The 23,346-nt window shown below is 47.9% G+C and overlaps 1 protein-coding gene across 13 annotated transcripts in view; it reads right to left on the bottom strand.

Annotated features, from left to right (window-relative positions):
* LOC101616723 (myomegalin-like) overlaps positions 1 to 23,346 on the bottom strand; it is a 142,186-nt gene that overhangs the window by 27,600 nt on the left and 91,240 nt on the right. For 9 of the 13 annotated variants that reach the window (XM_045138654.1, XM_045138660.1, XM_045138644.1 and 6 more), the window contains 10 exons: positions 22,362 to 22,594; positions 18,192 to 18,627; positions 16,730 to 16,922; positions 15,846 to 15,965; positions 13,017 to 13,545; positions 11,424 to 11,659; positions 8,201 to 8,252; positions 6,445 to 6,668; positions 5,210 to 5,359; positions 1,734 to 1,922 (listed from right to left, as the gene is read on the bottom strand). In XM_045138654.1, the coding sequence (XP_044994589.1) occupies positions 1,734 to 1,922; positions 5,210 to 5,359; positions 6,445 to 6,668; positions 8,201 to 8,252; positions 11,424 to 11,659; positions 13,017 to 13,545; positions 15,846 to 15,965; positions 16,730 to 16,922; positions 18,192 to 18,627; positions 22,362 to 22,594 (2,362 nt within the window). The remainder of the gene's footprint in view (positions 1 to 1,733; positions 1,923 to 5,209; positions 5,360 to 6,444; positions 6,669 to 8,200; positions 8,253 to 11,423; positions 11,660 to 13,016; positions 13,546 to 15,845; positions 15,966 to 16,729; positions 16,923 to 18,191; positions 18,628 to 22,361; positions 22,595 to 23,346) is intronic. The other 4 variants (XM_045138645.1, XM_045138651.1, XM_045138649.1 and 1 more) reach the window with 2 other exon arrangements.

Raw genomic sequence — 23,346 nt, 5'->3', positions numbered from 1 at the left:
AATAAGCTGCTCTTAATGCCATTGAAAGCTCCAAATGGCAGTGTCATCTGCAGACACAAGTCTTGGCTGTGCCCTTGGGTCATTAAGATACCCTCAGTCTCATAAACCTAGTTGGGCCAAGCTTTGCTATAGGCATAGATGTTACTTTAACACAATCCAAAATCTCTTTATGGTTGTCTGTTAAAAGAATTATTACAGGGCCAGGCGTGGTGGCACACACTTTTAATCCCAGCACTCAGGAGGCAGAGGTAGGAGGATCACCGTGAGTTCAAGGCCATCCTGAGACTCCATAGTGAATTCCAGGTCAGCCAGGGCTAGAGTGAGACCCTACCTCAAAAAAAAAAAAAAAAAAATTACAAAGTAAATTCATAATGTGAATTTCCCCCATTTTTATGCACCTAAAGAGATTATCGATATATAACATTTTACAATAAGGCATATGGCCCATACATACCACAGATTCTATCTAAAAAGAAAAAGTACATGGAGGCTGAAGAGATGGCTTAGTGGTTTAGGCACTTGCAGGCAAAGCCAAAGGATCCAGGTTCAGTTCCCCAGTACCCATGTAAAGCCAGATGTAAGGTGGCACATGTGTCTGGAGTTAGTTTGCAGTGGCTCGAGGCCTTGGTGTACCCATTCTCTCTATCCGTCTATTTTCTCCCTCATATAAATTAAATTAAATTAAAAAGTCATACATTGGCCGGGCATGGTGGCATACGCCTTTAATCCCAGCACTTGGGAGGGAGAGGTAGGAGAATTGCTGTGAGTTCAAGGCCACCCTGAGACTACCTAGTGAATTCCAGGTCAGCCTGGACTAGAGTGAGACCCAACTTAAAAAAAAATATATATATCATTTCTTAGCCGGGCATGGTGGAACATGCCTTTAATCCCAGCACTTGGGAGGCAGATGTAAGAGGATTACCACGAGTTCGAGGCCACCTTGAGAGTGCATTGTGAATTCCAGATAAGCCTGGGCTAGAGCAAGACCCTACCTTGAAAAAAAGAGTTGGGGGCTGGAGAGGGGCTTAATGGTTAAGGCATTTGCCTGCAAAGCTAAAGGATTCTGGTTTGACTCTCCAGGATCCATGTAAGCCAGATGCACAAGGGGCGCACACATCTACAGTTCGTTTGCAGTGGCTGGAGGCTCTGGCGTGCCCATTCTCTCTCTCTCTCTCTCTCTGCCTCTTTCTCTCAAATAAATAAATAAAATATATTAAAAAAATAAAAAAAAGAACATTTCACAGCAAGAGAATATAATAGACTCCCCAAAGGAGCCTAAGGCAAAACATAACAGCCCTCTCTCCTCTTCCCATAAGCAAGTCTCAAGGCTGTCAAGAATTCTGCCTACTTGGTGGTTCCAAACTTTATCAATAATATTACGTGAGTACCATATCTAGTGCTTCCTGAACGTATTCTGCAATTGATGATATACATGCCCAAAAGTTAGTAGTAAGCACATTTCCAAAACAAGAAAGAAAATGAAAAAGAGAAGCAGTACAGCTCTCCCTCCATCTTCCGTTTGTGACACATGCCGGTCTTTTCCAGTTGCATCATCACAAGCCAAAGCCATGCAGAGCAATCCCGAGACAGCTGATCTTGTGCGCGCACTGGCGCCCCCTGGTGGCTGAGCTCATGCACACACTGGCGCCCCCTGGTGGCTGAGCTCATGCACACACACACTGGCGCCCCCTGGTGGCTGCGCCCCTGCACACACTGGCAGCAGAAGTGCTCACTTTCTCCCAGCTGCTTCTGCAGCATCTGCAGCTCCTGTTGAGCCTCAGCCAAGGACACCACGGGTGCCTCACAGCAGCCAAGGAGGGGAGGGCCAGAGGGACTGAAAGGCAGGAAGCCGGCTGGAGCTGAGGGCATTGGTGGTGCCTGGGGAAGGCTAGTCGGCTTAGGTGTGGAGTTAAAGTGAAAGCCTGGAAACAGAGGTAGGGAGAAAGGCGACATCATTACAGAGAAAAGCACAGGTGAAAGAGAAGGCGACGCCATTCGCTGACAAGACATGAGACTGTGGAGTGGCTAGCACCTACTAGAATTCATACTGAGGCTGTCAAGGTCAAGTGTCACTGCAAAGGGGCAGCCTGGCTGACCTCTCCACCTTCTGGCCTGCCGGGATTGACCTGCGAGTATATCACGTGCTCATCTTGGAAGCAACCGGTTACAAAAGGCAAGATGGCATGAATGCCCCCCGACCCCATCACATGTCAGGAGAGCTGTGTCCATGCGCTCTCAAGGGTCCCTGGGGTGCTGTTCTCAGTAAGGACTAGTCCTTGTCCCAGAACTCCCCTCTTGAAAGTGTCAGAGTCCATTCTGAACGGGGCGGGAGTGGGCAAATTCTCTGTTACTGCTAAGTACAGTGCGGGACCCAAATGGGGATAAAATTCAGCGGGCCCAAAGTGGTGTTCATTCACCAGAGACGTGGTGGGTGGAATGGCTGGCACACAGTAGCTTGCAAGTCTGTCTGTGTGTTTAAATCACTGAGGAAAACCTCTCTCTTTTTTTAAAAAAGAATTATTTTTAAAATTTATTTATTTATTTATTTATTGGAGAGACAGAGAATGGGCACACCAGGGCCTCCAGCCACTGCAAACGAACTCCAGATGCATGCGCCCCCTTGTGCATCTGGCTTACGTGGGTCCTGGAGAGTCTAACTGGAATCCTTTGGCTTTGCAGGCAAACGCCTTAACCACTAAGCCATTTTTCCAGTCCTTTCCCCCTCCTTTTTTTTTTTTTTTTAAATTAGTGCATAGTAATTGTACAAAAGAATGTGCATTGCCGGGCATGGTGGCACACACCTTTACTCCCAGTGTTTGGGAGGCAGAGGTAGGAGGAGCGCTGTGAGTTCAAGGCCACCCTGGGACTCCATAGTGAATTTCAGGTATGACATTTTCATAGCACTTACATGATGTACCTTGATCATACTCACCCCAAGATGCTATTCTCTTATATCCCCATTTCTCTGGCACCCTTATTTTTTTCTCAAATAATTCTACCCCTTCTTTTTCTTCTTTTCCTCCTCCCCAATTCCTTGACTGTGTAGCACAGACTACACTTGAACTCATGGTCTTGACTCACACTCCCAAGTGCTGGAATTATAGTTTTGTGCCACCAAACTCAATTAGGAAACTATGTCTTTGTTTATTTAATATAAGTAGGTTTACCCAAATGTAGACCTGCAGAATCACAAACCATGGGAGCTTGCATGTAAAAAGATCTTTTCCAATTGATGTTTATTGAGCCCATGTACAGACAGATTTATAGGAACCCTGTGAAACCCAGTGGTTAGAACTGTTTTATCTTTCCTAAAAATAGCTAGGGCAGGCAGCCAATGGATGGGGCAGAAATCAAGACTGCCCTGGAGAATGTCTAAAACACACTTCTTGACTCATGATGCCAATCATGTCAGAGCAATCCTGCAGACACTCCAATTGTGAGATGACTCAGCCCTGGCATCTTTTTAGGGAAAGCATTCGCATTTTACAGCTCCTGGATTTCAATTCTATTGGAACTGAAAACATGTTAGCGGAAACCTCAGCTCTGGACAGACAGCCTTTCCTCATGATCATTTGGTCCAACTGCTACCCACTCAGGCACAGTTAGAGGAGGGTCACTTCCTCTTCCTTAAGACTGTGGTTGATGGGGCTGGAGAGATGGCTTATTGGTTAAGGCCTTTGCCTGCAAAGCCAGAGGATTCTGGTTCAACTGTCCAGGATCCACATAAACCAGATACACAAGGGGGGCGGGCACACATCTGGAGTTCGTTTGCAGTGGCTGGTGGCCTGGCATGCCCATTCTCTCTTTCTCTGCCTCTTTCTCTTTCTCACATAAATAAATAAAATATATTAATAAAAAATTGTGGTTGAGTTGTCCACAGGAGGGAGGGAGGTGGCAAAAGAAAACACTGTGTAGGGACACTGGGAATGTCCCTACCCAAGTCAGATGTTACTACAGAGTATACTAAAGCCAGCCAGGGAGGGAGGTGGGTGGTAAAGGCCAACCCAGCCCTTCTCTCTCACCCCTGGTGCCACGCTGTGAGTGAGCAGCATGGCTCCTGGGAACAGCAAGGAGCCATGTAAGTGAGTGTGGCGTGCTCCAGGCTGCGAGTCCATGCAGAAGGCCATGAACGGAGATGGACAATGAACAGAACGGCATTTGCTGGGACGTAAGGTGCGCCAGCTGAGATACAGTGGCTAATTAAATGAGTAACATGTTCATGGAATCAGATGTGGATTCCTTTCTTGTTTTTGGTTATTGACATTCTCTCTCTCTCTCTCTCTTGCACACACACACACATACATATCTATATAAAGACTTCTGTTTCCCAGAGTGAATGGGAGGAAAAAAAAAAAAACGAAAACTCTTATTTAAAAAGGATTAGCCACCAAGCAGAATGAGTGGTGCGCGTCTTTAATCTCAGCACTTGGGGGGTGGGGTGGAGGTGCGGAGGTAGGAGGATCACTATAAATTCAAGGCCAGCCTGGGACTACAGAGTGAGTTCCAGGTCAGCCTGGGCTAGAGTGAAACCCTTCCTCAGAAAAACAAAAAGGACAAAAAAAAAAAAAGATTAACTGGGGCTGAAGATATAGCTCAGTGGTTAAAGATGCTTGCTTATAAAGCTGGGCATGGTGGCGCACGCCTTTAACCCCAGCACTTGGGAGGCAAAGGTAGGAGGACCGCCATGAGTTCAAGGCCACTCTGAGACTACATGGTGAAATCCAGGGCAGCCTGAGCTAGAGACAAAATTTACCTTGGGGAACAAAAGAAAAAAAAATAAATGATGCTTGCTGATAAAGCTGGATGGCCCGGGTTTGATTCCCCAGTAGTTTGATTATAGAGGCGGGATACCCTGGCGCATCCATTTTTCTCTCCCTCAAATCAAGATGTTTTCAAAAAAAGAGAGATGCTCCAGGATAGATGTAGAAAACAATACAAAAGATGTACACATTTGCCACTTAAACCAAAGAATATTTAAAACAATGATTAGCCGGCTATTGATTCAACCTAGTAGGCGGATCAAATCCCATTTGTGTAATGCTTATTTTCTAAAGCGCTTAAACAAATCGGACCCGGATGGCAGCGAGGAAGTGAACGCCCTGGTGTCATCGGGGATGTGATCCAGGTGGACGCCCCACAGTCTCACCTGTGACCCTGAAGGAAAGTCAAACAAGCCAGGGAGGGCGCTGCTCCCTGCGGGCGGGCGTACCTGCGCAGGCCTGCCTGGCCTCCTTGGGGGAGATCTGGGGACTTGACAAGCAGATGGGGCTGCGGCTCCAGTCGGCCTTAACCTGAGACGCACTGGCCGCGGATGGTTTAGAAGACAACGCGGCAGGAGGGCTTGGATGACGGATGGAATCTGTAAAACCCACGAATGAGAGAAAACATTGGATGTTCTACAGACAGCTGGAACGCTGGCTTGATGTGTAAGCAGGGCTGTCAGGGTTAGAGGTGTGGTCATGGGAAACTCCAAGCTCAAGGTCTGTTCGCAGTCTTCATTTTCTTTCTTTCTTTTTTATTTATTTATTTATTTATTTGGTTTTTCAAGACATGGTCTCGCTCTAGCCCAGGCTGACCTGGAATTCACTATGGAGTCTCAGGGTGGCCTCGAACTCACGGTGATCCTCCTACCTCTGCCTCCCGAGTGCTGGGATTAAAGGCATGCGCCACCACGCCCGGCTACAGTCTTTGTTTTCTGGCTTGCAGATCGCTGTTTTGGTAAAGGAAACTACCCTTAGGGGTGATAGCAAAGCTCAGAGTCCAGAAATCATGAAATAGCAACCCCCCCCCCGGGAAAAAAAAAAACCTACTGGGGAAGCCTGACAGCGTCTGTGCGTACCCACAGACACCCAAGGAGGTTGCTCAGGAACCACACGCAGCCTTGCAGGAGACATGAGATGTGTTGTCTTAAAGAAGGAAGTCTGGTGGCACACGCCTTTAATCCCAGCACTCGGGCGGCAGAGGTAGGAGGATCGCCGTGAGTTCGAGGCCACCCTGAGACTACAGAGTGAATTCCAGGTCAGCCTTGGCCAGAGTGAGACCCTACCTCGGAAAAGAAAAACAAAAAGGAAAGAAAGAAAGAGAGACAGAGAGAGAGAGAGAGAGAGAAAGAAAGAGAGAGAGAGAGAGAGAAAGAAGGAAGGAAGGAAGGAAGGAAGGAAGGAAGGAAGGAAGGAAGGAAGGAAGGAAGGAAGGAAGGAAGGAAGGAAGGAAGGAAGGAAGGAAGAAAGAAAGAAAGAAAGAAAGAAAGAAAGAAAGAAAGAAAGAAAGAAAGAAAAGAGAGAGAGAAAGGGAACAGAGCAGAGATCCTAAGCTATGGGAGCCTCTGTCTGACACTTGATCCCAGAGCTCGTTTCCATTGGTGGGGCTTAGCCACAAGGCTGGGTGTCTGACTTCTGCCCCCTGTCCACACAGAGATGGCACCTGCTCAGAACGTGGAGCTACCTGAGCGACCGGGCGAAGGGTCCTTGCCCGCACGGTGTGTGTACTCGCTGGCGACGTCCACGTCAGAGCAGCCTTCCAGCTCGTCGGACAAGAAAGAGGCGCTGCTGGTGCAGCGCTGGGAATCGGACAAGGCGTGGCTGCTGGGGGGCGAGAGCGACTGGGCGTCCAGCTTGGCCTGCAGGACCTCAATCACCTTCTCCTTCTCCTGCAGCTCCCTGCTGAGCCTGATGGGAGACAGGGAAGGGCGACAGGTGAAGCAATGTCACCAGACCCCAGACCAGACCAGCTAGTCTTCACTGGGCCTGATGGGAAAGCCTGTGTAATCTTTTATTTTTTATAGAATTTTAAAAAAATGTTTATTATTTATTTATTTATTTATGAGAAACAGACAGACAGAGAGAGAAAGAGGCAAAGAGAGAGAGAGAGAGAGAGAGAGAGAGAAACAATGGGCACACCAGGGCCTCCAGTCACTGCACACCAACTCCAGATGTGTGCACCCCCTTGTGCATCTGGCTGACATGGGTCCTGGGGAATCAAACCGGGGTCCTTAGGCTTCACAGGCAAGCGCTTAACCGCTAAGCCATCTCTCCAGCCCTCAAAGCGCCATTCTTTTGTTTTTATTTATTTGTTTATTTGAGAGAAAGAGGCAGAGAGAGAAGAAAAGAGAGAGAGAGAGGGAGAGAGAGAGAATGAGCATGCCAGGGTCTTCAGCTCCTGCAAATGAACTCCAGATGCATGCGCCACCTTGTGCATCTGGCTTACGTGGGTACTGGGAAATTGAACCTGGGTCCTTTGGCCCTGCAGACAAGTGCCTTAACCGCTAAGCCATCTCTCCAGCCCTCAAAGCACCCTTCTGTACGGAATAATCAAAAGAACTCATCTGTAGTTGGGGTAGCGGGTATGTGGGAACTGGACGGAGAGACAATTACGTGATATGCTGAGGACCATGGAGACACGGCCGGTCCGCTGAGACACTGCTGCTCCATGAATGGTGCCCTAAGCAGCTGCTGTCTCAGGACTGTAATTATCTCTAGCAAGTAGAAAAGCTGAAAGGAAGCCTCGAGAGATAGGGACCAACAGCCTTGTCCCAACATCCAAGACCATGATAAGGAAAATCATGTAGCTGATTGAAGTACAGACCACAGACCTGGGTCTGTGATAAATCAGAAGCACAGCAGTATCACCAAGCAACTGACCGTGTTTCCCACACTTTAGTGATCTAAGGCACAATCATGACTCAAAGAGCTCAAACCGGCGGAAATGGAGTGTTTAACCAGGTTCTAACCTGACTCAGAGGAGGCCAACCTTGCAGAGAGGTCACAGGGAACAGCAGGGACGGACTCAGATGGTGAGAAGACTCCTGAGCCCCTTGGTTCATTTGTAGGTCAGAGGGCTTCTATGTTACTAAGCCTGTGTAATTAATGCACCAACAGGATTATATCAAAAGAAATCGGAGCCGGGCATGGTGGCGCACGCCTTTAATCCCAGCACTCGGAAGGCAGAGGCAAGAGGATCGCCAAGAGATCGAGGCCACCCTGAGACTACCCAGTGAATTCCAGGTCAGCCTGGGTTAAAGTGAGACCCTACCTTGGAACCCCCAAAAGAACAGGAAGTGGGAACAACAATACTAAAGTGTTTGGTGGATAAATGAACCATTGCATTCGTTTCTTCTCTTTTTGTCCTCCTTGAATCGTGACATTGGGCTTGTCCTCGATTCCTTGTCCTGGTCTATTGATCAGATTCTTGTTTGAATTACCTGAGGGTCAGTGGCTCTAGCCCAGCTTGTTCTTTCTCACTCTTATGATCCTCTGCAAAGCAAAAAAAAAAAAAAAGCAAAAAAAAAAAAAACAGTAAGAAATCAAATTTAATTAATTAATTAAACAGGTCCCACTTCACACAAACCCAGGGGCCCATTAGGATACAGAATAGTGACGACGTAAATGTTCTGGGTAATCATCTTCACTGCCTCTTTTTATTACCATAAACTGTTCAAAATAATGGTGTCTTTTTTTTTTTTAATTTTTATTTATTTATTTATTTGAGAGCGACAGACACAGAGAGAAAGACAGGTAGAGGGAGAGAGAGAGAATGGGCGCGCCAGGGCTTCCAGCCTCTGCAAACGAACTCCAGACGCGTGCACCCCCTTGTGCATCTGGCTAACGTGGGACCTGGGGAACCGAGCCTCGAACCGGGGTCCTTAGGCTTCACAGGCAAGCGCTTAACCGCTACGCCATCTCTCCAGCCCTTTTTTTTTTTTTTTTTTCTTTAAGGCAGTGTTTCACTCTATCCCAGACTGACCTGGAACTCATTTTGTGGCCCCAGGTTAGCTTTGAAGAATTCATGGTCATCTTCTACTTCTGCCTCCCAAGTGCTGCGATTAAAAGCATGGGCTACCATGCCCGGCTAATAATGTGTTTTTTTTTTTTATATATTTTACTTTTATTTATTTGTTAGAGAGAGGAGAGAGAGACAGAGAGAGAATGGGCATGCCAGGTCCTCTAGCCACTGCATATGAACTCCAGACACATGTGCCACCATGTCCATCTGGCTTCTTTGGGTCCTGGGGAATGGAGCCTGGGTCCTTAGGTTTCACAGGCAAGCGCCTTAACAGCTACGCCATCTCTCCAGCCCTAATAATGGTTAAATTGTGACATTTTTATACAAAGTCCTTTTGTCATATGTGCCCCCATGACTTATATCTTTCCTGCTGGTTCCTTTCCTATTCCCTAAGAATTTCCCCTCCTCTTTTATTATTTATTTACTTACTTATATATTTTGGTTTTTCAAGGGAGCGTCTTACTCTAGCCCAGGCTGACCTGGAACTCCTAGCGACCCTTCTACCTCTGCCACCCAAGCACTGCCATTAAAGGTGTGTCCAGCCACGCCTGGCATCTTTTACTTCTTATAGCTTGTTTGTTTTCAGATTCCATGTATGAGGCAATACCCGCAACCTTTAAGAAGGCAGGCTCCGGCTGGAGGGATTGCCTAACAGTTAAGGCATTTGCCTGCAAAGCCAAAGGACCCAGGTTCGAGTCTCCAGGACCCATGTTAGCCAGATGCACAAGGGGGCACATGCATCTGGAGTTCATTTTGCAGTGGCTAGAGGCCCGGTGCACCCATTCCTTCTCTCTCTCTCTCTCCATCTTTCTCTATCAAATAAATAAAAATAAAATATTTAAAATAAAAAACAAAAGAAGGGGCTGGAGAGATGGCTTAGCGGTTAAGCGCTTGCCTGTGAAGCCTAAGGACTCCGGTTCGAGGCTCGGTTCCCCAGGTCCCACGTTAGCCAGATGCACAAGGGGGCGCACGCGTCTGGAGTTCGTTTGCAGAGGCTGGAAGCCCTGGCAGGCCCATTCTCTCTCTCTCCCTCTCTCTGTCTTTCTTTCTGTGTCTGTCGCTCTCAAATAAATAAATAAATAATAAAAAAAAATTTTTTAAAAAAAAACAAAAGAAGGCAGGCTTGCTGGGCAGGGTGGCGCACGCCTTTAATCCCAGCATTCAGGAAGTAGAGGTAGGAGGGTCACCGTGAGTTCAAGGCCACCCTAAGACTACATAGTGAGTTCCAGATCAGCCTGGGCTAGGGTGAGACCCTACCTCAAAAAAAAAAAAAAAATCAGGGCTGGAGAGATGGCTTAGTGGATAAGGTGCTTGTCTACAAAGCCTAAGAACCCAGGTTTAGTTAGTTCTCCAGGACCCACATAAGCTAGATGCATATGGTGGCGCATGTGTCTGGAATTCATTTGCGGTGATTAGTGGATCCAGTGCATCCATTTAAAATAAAGAAAAGAAAACACAGTATCCATATTGGAAGTACAGGTGTGCACAATACCCTGCCACAGATGAAGAAATGGTCTGAAGAGGAGAGGTCATTCTCCTCCAGCAAGAGAATGGCTGTACTCCGACTCTGCGACGTCTGTTTCCATCCTGGCTTCAAGGCCCTTTGACCTCATCTTTCTTCCCCGGCCCCTCAGCACTGATGCTGCCTCCTGCCCTGAAGGTCACGTGCCATGTGTGATGACATCATCATGGCTTTTGTGGCTGCTGCTGGGGGTGCTTTGTGTGTGTGTGTGTGTGTGTGTGTGTGTGTGTGTGTGTGTGTGTTTGAGACAGGGCCTTCCTATGTAGCTTAGGTTGACCTCAGACTTGGCAATCTTCCTGCCTCAGCCTCCTCTGTTCTGGGATTATAGGGGTGTGCTATTAATTAATCCCTAGCTCATCGTTATTCCTGTAGCCTTGGTGCCTCCAGATCTACAGGTTCCCCTCGGTGCTGCTCACTGGAGCTCGTTGTGAAAATTACATCAATGTGTGTGTGTGTGTGTGTGTGTGTGTGTGTGTGTGTGTGCCAGGATCTCTTGGTGCTGCTCACTGGAGCTCTATGTGAAAATTAAATGTGTGTGGGGCTGGAGAGATGGCTTAGCGGTTAAGCGCTTGCCTGTGAAGCCTAAGGACCCCGGTTCGAGGCTGGGTTCCCCAGGTCCCACGTTAGCCAGATGCACAAGGGGGCGCACGCATCTGGAGTTCATTTGCAGTGGCTGGAGGCCCTGGCGCGCCCATTCTCCCTCCCTCCCTCCCTCCCTCTCTCTCTCTCTCTCTCCCTCTTTCTCTGTCTGTCACTTTCAAATAAATAAATAAATTTTAAAAAAAGAAAATTAAATGTGTGTGTGTGTGTGTACACGTGTGTCTGCCAGGATCTCTTGCTGCTGCAAATGGACACCTGATGCAGGCACTGCCTTTGTGTCTGGCATTACATGGGTCCTAGGGAATTGAACTTGGGTCAGCAGGCTTTGAAAGCAAGCGCCTTAACCACTGAGCCATCTTCCTAGCCATGCTCACTAGAGTTGGTGATTCTGTAACAGCTTTCAGGAGATAAGAAGAAACTGAATTCTGGGATCAAAAGTTACTATACAGGTACGGCGGCCACCTGAGCTTGGGACCGTGAGAGTGACCGAACGTTCTTCCGACGTCCTGTGGCAACTTACTCATGCTGAGCCTGCTGGTGAGCCTGTCGGTCAGCTGACCGCCCTGGGCAAGCTGCTCCCGGAAGCTCTGGCCCAAGTAGTAGTCAATGTCATTGCTCCTCAAAAGGTCCTCAAAAGATTTCACTGTGTCTTTTGCATGCTGGGTGAGGAGATAACAAATACCTCTGCCTTCTCGGATTTTTTGCCGCAGATAAGAGAGCTCTCGGGCCTGATCCTGAATCAGGGAATCATATTTTCTAAGAGGGGGAGAAGAAGAATGAAGAGGGGTGAATGATAAGTTATGGGGGATTCCTTAGAGATTTCTGTGAGAAGATATATAGAGAACTTCCTCCACCCGCAGAAATGAGGATTTAATCATATAACTCGCAGAAGGCATTTAAGAGTAAATTCTTTTTTTATTTTATTATTATTTTTTTCCCAAGGTAGGGTCTCGCTCTAGTCCAAGCTGACTTGGAATTCACTATGTAGTCTCAGGGTGACCTCAAACTCACAGCGATCCTCCTAACTTTGCCTCTGGAATGCTGGGATTAAAGGGGTGCGCCACCACGCCCAGCTAAGAGAAAATTCTGATCTAAGGGCTGGAGATATGGCTTAGTGGTTAAAGCACTTGCCTACAAGCCAAAGGGCCCAGGTTTGATTCCCCAGGACCCACGTAAACCAGATGCACAAGGTGGCGCACACATCTGGAGTTTGTTTGCAGTGGCTGGAGGCTCTGGCGCGCCCATTCTCTCTCTCTCTAATAAATAAAGTTTAAAAATGCCGATCTAAGAAATCACCACCCCAAACAAACTTAGGATGAGTGTGTTCATCAACTATTTTATGTATGTTGGTCTTATGTCCACAGCTAAATCATAAATTCTGTGAGAGTAAAGACAATCTCACACTTCACATCTTGTATAGCCCCTGCACAGCGCAGACGCACAGCAGATGTCAATCAATACTTTGACTCCTAAGGGTGGCTAGGACCTCCCATGTCTTCTATGCAAACCCCAACAGAGGCATGGATTTCTTCCATGCTGTGACCCGATGACAGATGGTATTTTGTGCAAAGGGCCATTACGTCATCGCCCATCTTCTGCAATATGGTCAGCCTATCAGCAGGTGAAAGCTATGGCTCATTACCTCCTTAAATCTGGACTTTGGTCACAGTGCCTGCCACTACCTACACAAGACCACCATAAGAGGAGGAAAAAAAACCACGACATCAAAATAAAATAGAGACTGATTGAGAGGGGGAGAGGATATGATGGAGAATGGAGTTTCAAAGGGGAAAGTGGGGGAAGGGAGGGTGTTACGATGGGATATTTTTTATAATCATGGAAGTTGTTAATAAAAATTTGAAAACGAAATCTGGGATTTGGGAGGTTGACTCTAGCTGGCAGAGGTTGTCACTTGAGAGCCAGCTCATTTTTGCTGCTATGATGTGACAAGATGCTGTGCCATGCTTTCCTGCCGGGATGGAACTTTCTCTCGAGACTTTAAGCTGAAATAAAGCCTTCCTGCCCATCTTCTGGTTGGGTGTTGTTTTTTGTTTTGTTTTGTTATTTTTTTTGCCCTCAGCAAGGAGAAGGTAGGTGCAACAGGCCTCCTTACCCAGGCCACGAAGCGGACCTCAGCTCCTCAGCCAGCTTCCCCTCGAGTCCTGTTTTGGGGAGCTGGGCCTCCAGCTGCGACACTCTCTGGATGAGGTTCTCCAGACCCTTTCTGGACTGAAGCCCCGGAGGACAGAAAGCCCCGGCGCCATCAGACAGCCACCCCTCATCCTCATCAGTGGCACTGTGGGGAGAAGACCCCTCGAGGGGGCCGACGGCTCTCAGCTTCCGCGGTCTCTCCAGGCTCGACGAATAATCGCTGGTGGTGGAGAGGGAGCGGACCCGGCTCCGCAGGTTCTGGATGACCTTGTTGGCATTCTGCAGCTGGGCTTTCAGGTCTCTGATGTCCCTGCGCAGGACAGAGGTGTCTTCCGACTTTCCGTATGCCTGCAGTTCCTCCTGCTTCCCTAGTCTGTTCCCCACTGGTTTCTTCACAAGGTCGCTGATCACAGCGTCACCCAGGCCCCCTTGCTCAGGGTACGGCCCCTCCGCCAGCCCTGCGGGCCTCAGGTCATGGGGCTCCTCACATTCTGGAAGAGACAAAGACATCTTCCTAAGAAGAGGCTGGACATGCCACTGTGGCCACCCTGCTCAGAGAACAGGCTGCCCACAGGAAGAAAGACTGGAGCCCAACTTGAAGAAGTACTTAAGCAATACCAGGCAGGCAAGTGCAGCATTTCTTCCTTTTACTTTTCTTTTTTGAGGTAGGGTCTCGCTCTAGCCCAGGCTGATCTGGAATTCACTATGTCGTCTCAGGCTGGCCTCGAACTCACAGTGATCCTCCTACCTCTGCCTCCCAAGTGCTGGGATTAAAGGCGTGTGTCACCACGCCCGGCTGTCCACCTCTTTTTGAGACAGGGTCTCTCATGCCACCATTCTCAGCATTTATGTGGGTGCTGGGGTTTGAATTCAGATCCTCGTGGTTGCAAGACAAGTACTTCTCCCCATTGAGCTACCTCCCCATTCTTTAAACATCTCTCATTTTTTATTTATTTGAGACACAGAGAGAGGGAGAGAGAGAATGAGCACTCCGGGGCTTCCAGCCACTGCAAACAAACTCCAGACGTATGCACCTCCTTGTACATCTGACTTACGTGGGTCCGGGAGAATCAAACCTAGATCCTTAGGCTTCGCAGGCACACACCTTAACCGCTAAACCATCTCTCTAGCCCACGTCCCATTCTTACTTGCACTTTTTTATCCCAACAACAGCTCTGCAAGTGAGGAACAGTCACCTTCCATTTACTGACTGCAGAAACCAAAACTCAGAAAGAGGTAAGCTAGCTAGTTACAGGTCACACAGGCACAAACAGCCAGCATTCAAATTCGTCACTGTATTGTGTCCTTTCCCCACAAGTCAGTGCCTCACAATGAAGACAGTAACATGGCCTTTCATATTTAAAATGACCACAGGGGCTGAAGAGATTGCTTAGTGGTTAATTAAAGTGCTTGCCTGTGAAGCCAAAGGACCCAGGTTCGATTCCCGAGGACCCATATATGCCAGTTGCACAAGACAGCACCTGTGTCTGGAGTTTATTTGCAGCGGCTAGAGGCCCTGGTGCACCTATTATCTCTCTCTCTCTTAAATAAATAAGTAAATAAAATATTAAAAATAATTGAGCAGCACACATTGAGGTCCCCCTGTGTCCGCATCTTGCTTCAAAAGTATTTGGACAGAACAGATCCTCCTTTAAAATGACCACAAGAGCTGAAGGGCAAGTTGTGTTAATGCTGTCAGGCATTTCTTTTTTTTTTTTTTAATTTTTTTTCGTTTTTATTTTTATTTACTTATTTGAGAGCAACAGACAGAGAGAGAAAGAGGCAGATAGAGAGAGAGAGAGAGAGAGAATGGGTGCACCAGGGCTTCCAGCCACTGCAAACGAACTCCAGACATGTGTGCCCCCTTGTGCATCTGGCTAACGTGGGACCTGGGGAATCGAGCCTCGAACTGGGATCCTTAGGCTTCACAGGCAAGCGCCTAACCGCTAAGCCATCTGTCCAGCCCCTGTCAGGCATTTCTATGACTTAAAATGACTGGGTTACAATGGCTAAAAAGAGGCCAAGGAAAAAGTGTCCGCACACGAACAACATCTCTGTCGGGGCAGTGGCAGTCGGAACGAGAATAACACTAGCCATTTCTCTGGGTGCCAAAAACCTATTGTCAAGTGTTTATGAGAATGTATTCATATAATTGACATGATTACTCAATGGGTTAGGTAGTTGCTTCATAAACATGTTAGCAGAAAAGGAAACTGAGGCACAGAGCAGTTCACAATAGAGGATTTGAACCAAACAGTCTGGTCTCCACTAGGCATTCAAATGTAGCATTTGACAGGGAACTGACCAAGATCTCTGCTCTTAACTGCCATCCTACACCACTTTAGGATGAGAGAGAGAGAGAGAGAGAGAGGGACACACAGAGAGAAATATCACAAGTGTTTCTCTCCTTTTCTCAGCTTCAGTTTCACGGGCACCCTGTAATTATAATCCTTTGTTAATACAAAATAAAAGTTTTAGGTTAAACTTGTGGTTTACATGTACCCTAAAACTCCTAAGTCTCTTCTTTATTAAATAGGCACATCTTTCTACAATAATCAGTTGGCTAGAATTTCTCTATTAGCAGTACGATGGAAGCTAGTTATCCAAGCCCAAACGGACATTCAGCCTCATTTGAACAAGAGTTCTCCAAATTGCATGCCCCTTCTGTGATCCTGTGACAGCTTCAATTCACCTCACCCGACCCCACCACTCATCAGGTGTGGGAGTGACCTAAGGCATTCTTCCAGACAAGTGATTGGCAGGAAAGGTTAGCGCCACTCTCTGAGCTTACCAGGGCTGGTGGTCTCCTCACGCTCAGCCTCATTCTCACTTCGACCACAAGTCTCGTAACCCAGGTCCTGGAAGTCTACCTGGATCTGTTTGCTGTCCTGTTTCACCAGGGATTCACCTGCTGGGGAAGACACGGTGGGTGTCAGAGGGCATCTGGATTTCACATATACTCCTACACTTCAGGGCTAAGAGGACTGTTGGAGGGAGATAGACACCTGTTCCAGACAGCAGCCTTTCTTCCCACTAGGACAAGCCTGCATTAGCCAAAGGGCGTCTCTCTCCTGATACCTGAGGCTCCTATGGGAACCGACACCTCCTAGTGAGGCACTGCATCCTGTCTCCTCTGGAAACATCATGAAGAGCATTGAGCCTCTCGCCTCAGGCCTTAGCACATGTTTACATGGAGCTGACCTGATTGAGAATCCCAAGACTTTGTCCAATAAAGTAGCTCCTAGCAAAAGGAATCCTGACAAGAGCATCAGAATACCACTGTAAGAACTCATTAGGGAGCTGGAGGTATGGCTTAGTGGTTAAGGCACTTGCCTGCAAAGCCAAAGAACCCAGGTTCGATTCCCAAGGACCCACGTAAACCAGATACACAAGGTGGCACTTGTATCTGGAGTTCATTTGCAAGTGGCTGGAGGCCCTGGTGTGCCCATTATCTCTCTCTCAAATAATAAATAAATCATAATAACTATTTTTAAGAAAAATAAAATATAATATAAAATGCATGACATAGGCATACCATCTGAAATACGATACAGTTCTTATAATTTTGCCAACCATACAACCATTCATATAGTCATTGTTTTCTCTAAAATTAGTAGCACTGATAGACACTAATCCACCTTTATTCTTCTTTTCAGGGTTATACCAGGTCCTTACTGAATATGGCCCTGTATTTCTCCAGCTGGTTGGCCTGGGCAAAGACGGTGGCCTCTGAGATCAGGAGCTTCTCCTGGAGGTCTTGATAGCGTTGTCTGCACTGGGCCAGCTGGGAGCGTAGGTGCTTGGTGGACCCTGGCAGGTTCAATTCTGACCGAGGCCCAGAGTCCCGCGCCTGGGGCTTGTGATCTAGCTGTGACACGGATGGTACAAAGTCAGTCTGAGGTCACTCCGCGTGCAGTGACAGTCATTTCCCACTCCGAACGCTACGGACTGCCCCTGCTTGTGTTCCTGGCACAGACCCGCTCATGCCGCTGGGCAGTTGCCCGCCGTCCACTCCCTGCACCGTCCTTCCAGGGGTCCTCCTGGAAATCCCCTGCGCTCTCCACCTCACCTAATCCTCAGCAAAAGATCCTTCCCTCATGAGGATGCTTGCAACTCCCAGGACCCAGGCACAGACGCATGAGTGAGTGGCTATGATCAAAATGGCAGTGATAGCCGGGCACGGTGGGCACGGGCCTTTAATCCCAGCTCTTGGGAGGTAGCGGTAGGAGGACTGCTGTTGCGTTCAGGGCCAGCCTGGGACCCTTTCTTGAACCACCACCACCACCCACCACCCCCCGCCAAAAAAAAAAAAAAAGAAAGAAAGAAAGAAAAGAAAATGGCAGTAAGGAAGAGATGTCAGTATACACTACTGGCCTTGGCTGCCTCAAGACCCAATGGCATGTTCATCCTGTTAAAAGTACCCACGCCACACTGATTACGTCAAGGGCAAGTACTGGGTTATTGCCCACTGCCAAGGCATCGTGGGAAGCTGAGTGCCCAAGATTTATACAAAAGGGCTGGAGAGACGGCTTAGCAGTAAAAGGCGCTTGCCTGCAAAGCCAAAGGACCCAGGTTCAATTCCCCAGGACCCATGTAAGCTAGAGGCGCAAGGTGGTGCATGCATCTGGAGTTCATCTGCAGTGGCTGGAGGCCCTGGTGCACCCATTCCCTCTGTTTTTCTATGTGCCTCCCCTCTCTCAAATAAATACATAAAAAGAGCTGGCTTAGCAGTAAAGGCGCTTGCCTGCAAAGCCAAAGGACCCAGATTCGATTCCCGAGGACCCACGTAAGCCAGATGCACAGGTGGCTCATGTATCTGGAGTTCATTTGCAGTGGCTGGAAGCCCTGGAGTGCCCATTCTCTCTCTCTTTCTGTCTCTTTCCCTCTCTCAAATAAATAAATAAATAAAAATTTAAAAAATTAAAAAATATATTAGAGAAAAGAAGCATACATGAGATAATGTAAAGTCCTTTCTAAGACTGAGTGGTTGCCTTTACTATTGGCACAGAGCTGCTTGGCATACCAAGGTGCCTTCCTCTCACTATCTCCTGACCCACAGGCACGACAGTTCAAATGTCAGCTAACGTCCCCAGCCTTTCTCCAAGTGCTTCTCACACCTCCCACGCTCTTGCTTTACCTGGTGGGCATCCACGGACAGGGCCACCCCGAGGCTGAGGCTCTGAGGCCGGAGCCGAGGCTCTGCGAGGGCACCCTCCTGCTCTGGCTGGCGCAGGTTCTCAGGAGAAGATGCCACGCCCGTGTCCATCCTGTCCACGTCCCCGGCCCCAGGCACCGGGAGCCCTGGAGCCCGCTCACTCGTCCCTTGCTCGCTGCTCAGTGCCAGCTGCTCTTTGAGGAGGCTGATGGTGCCATGGGCGCTCTTTAGCTTTCCCTGGACTTTCCTGAACCCAGCCTGCAGGCTGGTCGCATTCAGAGCCCCTCTGGCCACCGCGGTCTCGGCCACCACCGCGCCCTTCTCCTTGTCTTCCTCCATCTCCCATCCATCAGACATCGCTTCTCCCATCCGCTCTTTCAGCTCTGCGTTCTCAAGGCAAAGGCTCAGCATGGTGTTCCTGCGAAGACACGCAGCCAGGGCAGGACTGTCCTGTATTACAGCTCCCAAGAGTCCCTTCAACCACATCCCAGTGCATAACGGATTCACAGTCATTCAAGAGTAAGAAACAGGGCTGGAGAGATGGCTCAGTAGTTAAGCATTTGCCTGTGAAGCCTAAGGACCCCCGTTCGAGGCTCGATTCCCCAGGACCCACGTTAGCCAGATGCACAAGAGGGTGCACACGTCTGGAGTTCGTTTGCAGTGGCTGGAGGCCCTGGGGTGCCCATTCTCTCTCTATCTGTCTCTTTCTCTCTCTGTTGCTCTCAAATAAATAAATAAAAATTAAAAAAAGAAAATGGGACAATTTCTGTCCTTTAAAAAAAAGTAAGAAACAATTTCAGAGACACGGCCTCTGTCATACATGAAAAAAACTCAGGCTCAACGGGTATTGCAATAGTGGCGTGTCTGTCATGGTGGAAACCAACTGCCCTCTAATTGGACTGGAGTCCTGCTCCATGGGAGGGAATACATCCCTGATTCTGAAAACCTAAAACAGGGGTAGTCATGAGCCCTAGGGGTGTAATGTCTGCTGTTGTCTGGCTAAATGTATATACTATGCTCATCAAACTGCCCAGTAAGCACTTCTCTAAACATTCATACCCATATATTAATGCTACTCTCACTTTTGGTAGAAAATCTTCTCTTTTCAGATGGCAGTGGCCTTGGGATGACTCAGAAGGTATCATGGGGCTGGAAAGAAGTGACAGGAGTGCTCAGCACTGCAATATCTCTATCACACCTTCCAAGGCTCAGGGTCTAATACGGAAGAGGTGGTGGAAAGAACGTAAGAGCCAAAGGAAGGGTAGGACTTCTTGCAACATCTTCCCTCCAGACACAAAATGTCCTGGATACCCATGACCTCACAGTGCCTGACACCACCTACACAAGACCATCATAAGAGGAGGAAAAGATCATGACATCAAACTAAAAGAGAGACTGATTGAGATGGGGAGGGGGTATGATAGAGAATGCAGTTTCAAAGGGGAAAGTTGGGGGGGGGGAGGGTATTACCATGGGATTTTTTTTATAATCATGGAAGTTGTTAATAAAAATTTGAAAAAATCCCACAAAACTCAGGCTCAAGAAGAGAGAGTTCTGCCTCACATTGCTGATTTACGCAGCTACTTGGTAGCAGCATCTTTGAAACACTTAACATTTTTTCAACGTTAAATTTATTTTAGGAAGAAAGGCAGAAAGAGAGAGAGAGAAAAAAAAAATGGCCATGCCAGGGTTTCAGCCACTGCAAACGAACTCTAGAAGCACATGTCACCTTGTGTGTACCTGGCTTACGTGGGTCCTGGGGAATTGAATCTGGGTCCTTAGGTTTCACAGGCAAGTGCCTTAACTGCTAAGTCATTTCTCCATCCCTAAAACTCTTGATCTCAAGACCCCTGGTTTGTTTTTCTTTACTTAGTGACCTTAGTGACACAGCCTCATATGTTTTTTTTTAAGTTTTCACTGGTCTCTGGAATACACGGGAGTAATTACACTAAAAACAAGTATGACAAGCCGGGCGTGGTGGTGCGTAACTTGAATCCCAGCCCTTGGGAGGCGGTGGTAGGATGATCGCCGTGAGTTCAAGGTCACCCTGAGAGAACACAGTGGATTTCTGGTTAACCTGGGCTAGAATGAAACCCTACTTTGAAAAACCAAACACTAACAAAAGCATGGCAAAGCTATTACTACTTTTTCAGGGGGAGGTTCTATCAACGGAGTGTGTGGATGCATTCATGTGTACATAGAGAAGTCGCAGAACAATTTCCAGCTACTGGTCTTTGCCTTCCGCTCTATCTGAAGCAGGCAGGGCCTCTCCTTCTCATTGCTCCCCGCTGTGTTTGCCAGACTAGCTTCCAGGAAATCCTCCTGTCCCTTCACCCAGGCCATTGGAGTGCTGGGATTACAGAAGGTCACGAGAGTCAAACTCAGGGACTCATGCATGGGTGACAGACACTTTATTTACTGAACCATCTCTCCAGCCCCAATAAATGTATTATTGTGAATGGTAGTAATAATAATTGTGAAATTTATTATTGTTTTACATGTGCGTGTGGATAATAATAACTATTATTATTGTGAAATTTATTGTTGTTTTCTGTGTATGTGTGAGCACATGCATGTGTGGGTGCATTAGCACATGGGAGTGAGTCCCCGTAGAAGCCAGAGTTTGATTTCAAGGTTTCCAGGGCTCACAGCTGTCCCGCAGGGCTCACAGCTGTCCCCCAGGGCTCACAGATGTCCCCAGGGCTCACAGCTGTCCCGCAGGGCTCACAGCTGTCCTCCAGTGGCTGAAGGCCTTGGTATGCCTGTTTTCTCTCTCTCTCTCCTTCTCAAATAAATAATTACATTCATGAATAAAAAAAAAAAATTCAAGGAGTGACTAAAACAACTAATCTTCACCAAGAAAGTGATTCCAGCTCTTCTCTCCATGTCAACAAACAAACACTCTGCTATGGTTGAATGGAAGTAATAAAAACACGGCTTTGGGATTAGGGGTGTATCTCAGTGGTTACAGCCCTTGCCTACCGTGCCCTGGGTTTGATCCCAAGCACCATAGTGAAAGCACGGTCTTTACAAGGTGACAGCTTCCTCAAGGCCCAGCCTCCTACTACATAAAGGAAGGATTATGACTTCCTCTTCTTCTTTTTAAAATTTTTTTTGTTTATTCTTACTTATTTATTTGACAATGACAGACAGAGAGAAAGAGGCAGAGAGAGAGAGAGAGAGAGAGAGAGAGAGAGACAGAGAGAGACAGAGAGAGAGAGGGAGAGAATGGGCGTACCAGGGCCTCCAGCCACTGCAAAGGAACTCCAGACACATGCACCCCCTTGTGCATCTGGCTGACGTGGGTCCTGGGGAATCGAGCCTTGAACCAGGGTCCTTAGGACTCACAGGCAAGCGCTTAACCGCTAAGCCATCTCTCCAGCCCCAGACTTCCTCTTCTTATGACATAGTGATCACCTCATTACCGGATGCCAGTGAAATGACACATTAAGGCATGGACCAATAAGCCGTGGGCAGCATAAATTTCTTGGTTGCTGCAAGGCAAGTCCCTGGTGGTGGTGACTCATCATCAGCAGGCTTCTCTTCTCTGGGAAAAGGCCCTGCCTGGGCTAGAGAGATGGCTTCATGGTTAAGGTGTTTGACTGAGAAGCCTAAGGACCCAGGTGTGATTCCCCAGTAGCCATGTAAACCAGATGCACAAGTTGGTGCATGCGTCTGGAGTTCTTTTTTTTTTTCCTTTCTTTTTTTTTTTGAGGTAGGGTTTCACTGTAGCTCAGGTTGACCTGGAATTCACTATGGAGTCTCAGGGTGCCCTTGAACTCACAGGAATCCTCCCGAGTGCTGGAATTAAAGGCGTGCGCAACCATCCCCAGCCTGGAGTTCATTTTTAGTGTCTGAAGGCCCTGGAATACCAATTCTGTCTCTCTCTCTCTCTCTCTCTCTCTCTCTCTCTCTGCCTCGTAAATTAAAATATATATATATTTTATTTATTTATTTGAGAGGGGGAAGAGAATGGGCATGCCAGGGCCTCCAACCACTGCAGACCAACTCCAGATGCATGCACCCCTTTGTGCATCTGGCTTACATGGGTCCTGGAGAGTTGAACCGGGATCCTTTGGCTTTGCAGGCAAACATCTTAACTGCTAAGCCATCCCTCCAGCCTGTAAATAAAATTTTTAAGAAAGGTCCTACCTGATGTGGGACACAGAGGAGAATCCTGCTTCCTCCATTTGAGTCTTCAGCTCCTTGAGCCCTTCCTCAGCTCTCCTTTTCTCCTCCAGATGCTGGTGGATCTCAGCCCTCAGGCGGAGCACTTCCTCCTGAAGACACCTGTTGCTGTCCCCTCCAACGGGGGTGGGGGGCTGAAGGCATGTGTTCTGGGTATCCATGGTTACCAGGCTTTTCTCCAAAGCCACCTTGATGAGCTGAAAGAGAATTGAGGTGTCGAGAAGTTAGCCACTAACTTAGCATCCATTAATGAGATGATTGTCATTTTATATGCAAAGGAAGTCTCACTATGTACCCCAGGTTGACCCTAAGCTCTTGATCCTCCTGCCTTGTCTTCCCAAGTACTGGGATTACAGCCAGGTGCCACTAAAGAGGATCCAAGAGGAACATGGGGTCACAAACAAGAACAACCTTTAGTGGGGGGAAAAAAACAAATACAGGGCTGGGGAGATGGCTTAGCAGTTAAGGCATTTGCCTGCCAAGCCTAAGGACTCAAGTTCAGTTCCCCAGTACCCATGTAAGCCAGATGCACAAGATAGTACATGCTTCTCGAGTTTGTTTGCAGTGGCTGGAGGCCCTGGCAAGCCTGTTCTCTCTTCTCTGTATTTCTCTGTCTCTCTGCTTGCAAATAAAGAAAATGCAGGGGCACGGGGGAGGGGGTAAAACAGCTGGGCATGGTGGTGCACATCTTAACTGGCACTCGGGAGGCAGAGGTAGGAGGATTGCCATGAGTTTGAGGCCACCCTGAGGCTTCCTAGTGAATTCCAGGTCAGCCTGGGCTAGAGTGAAATAAATAAATAAATAAAACAGAACAAACACAAAACTAAACTAAACTCTTATTCAAGGACTTCCCTCCATCAAAGGCCCCTAGAACTGTTTTGAGAAGGAAAGCCAGGGCTAGTGAACAAGGGGCCACGGTTGCCAGGAAGTGGGAGAGAAGGATCCAGAG

The sequence above is a fragment of the Jaculus jaculus genome, chromosome 19 (genome assembly GCF_020740685.1).
Source record: "Jaculus jaculus isolate mJacJac1 chromosome 19, mJacJac1.mat.Y.cur, whole genome shotgun sequence".
Lineage (NCBI taxonomy): Eukaryota > Metazoa > Chordata > Mammalia > Rodentia > Dipodidae > Jaculus > Jaculus jaculus.
The sequence above is the reverse complement of the archived record's forward strand: the minus strand, read 5'-3'. Positions and strand labels throughout refer to the sequence as shown.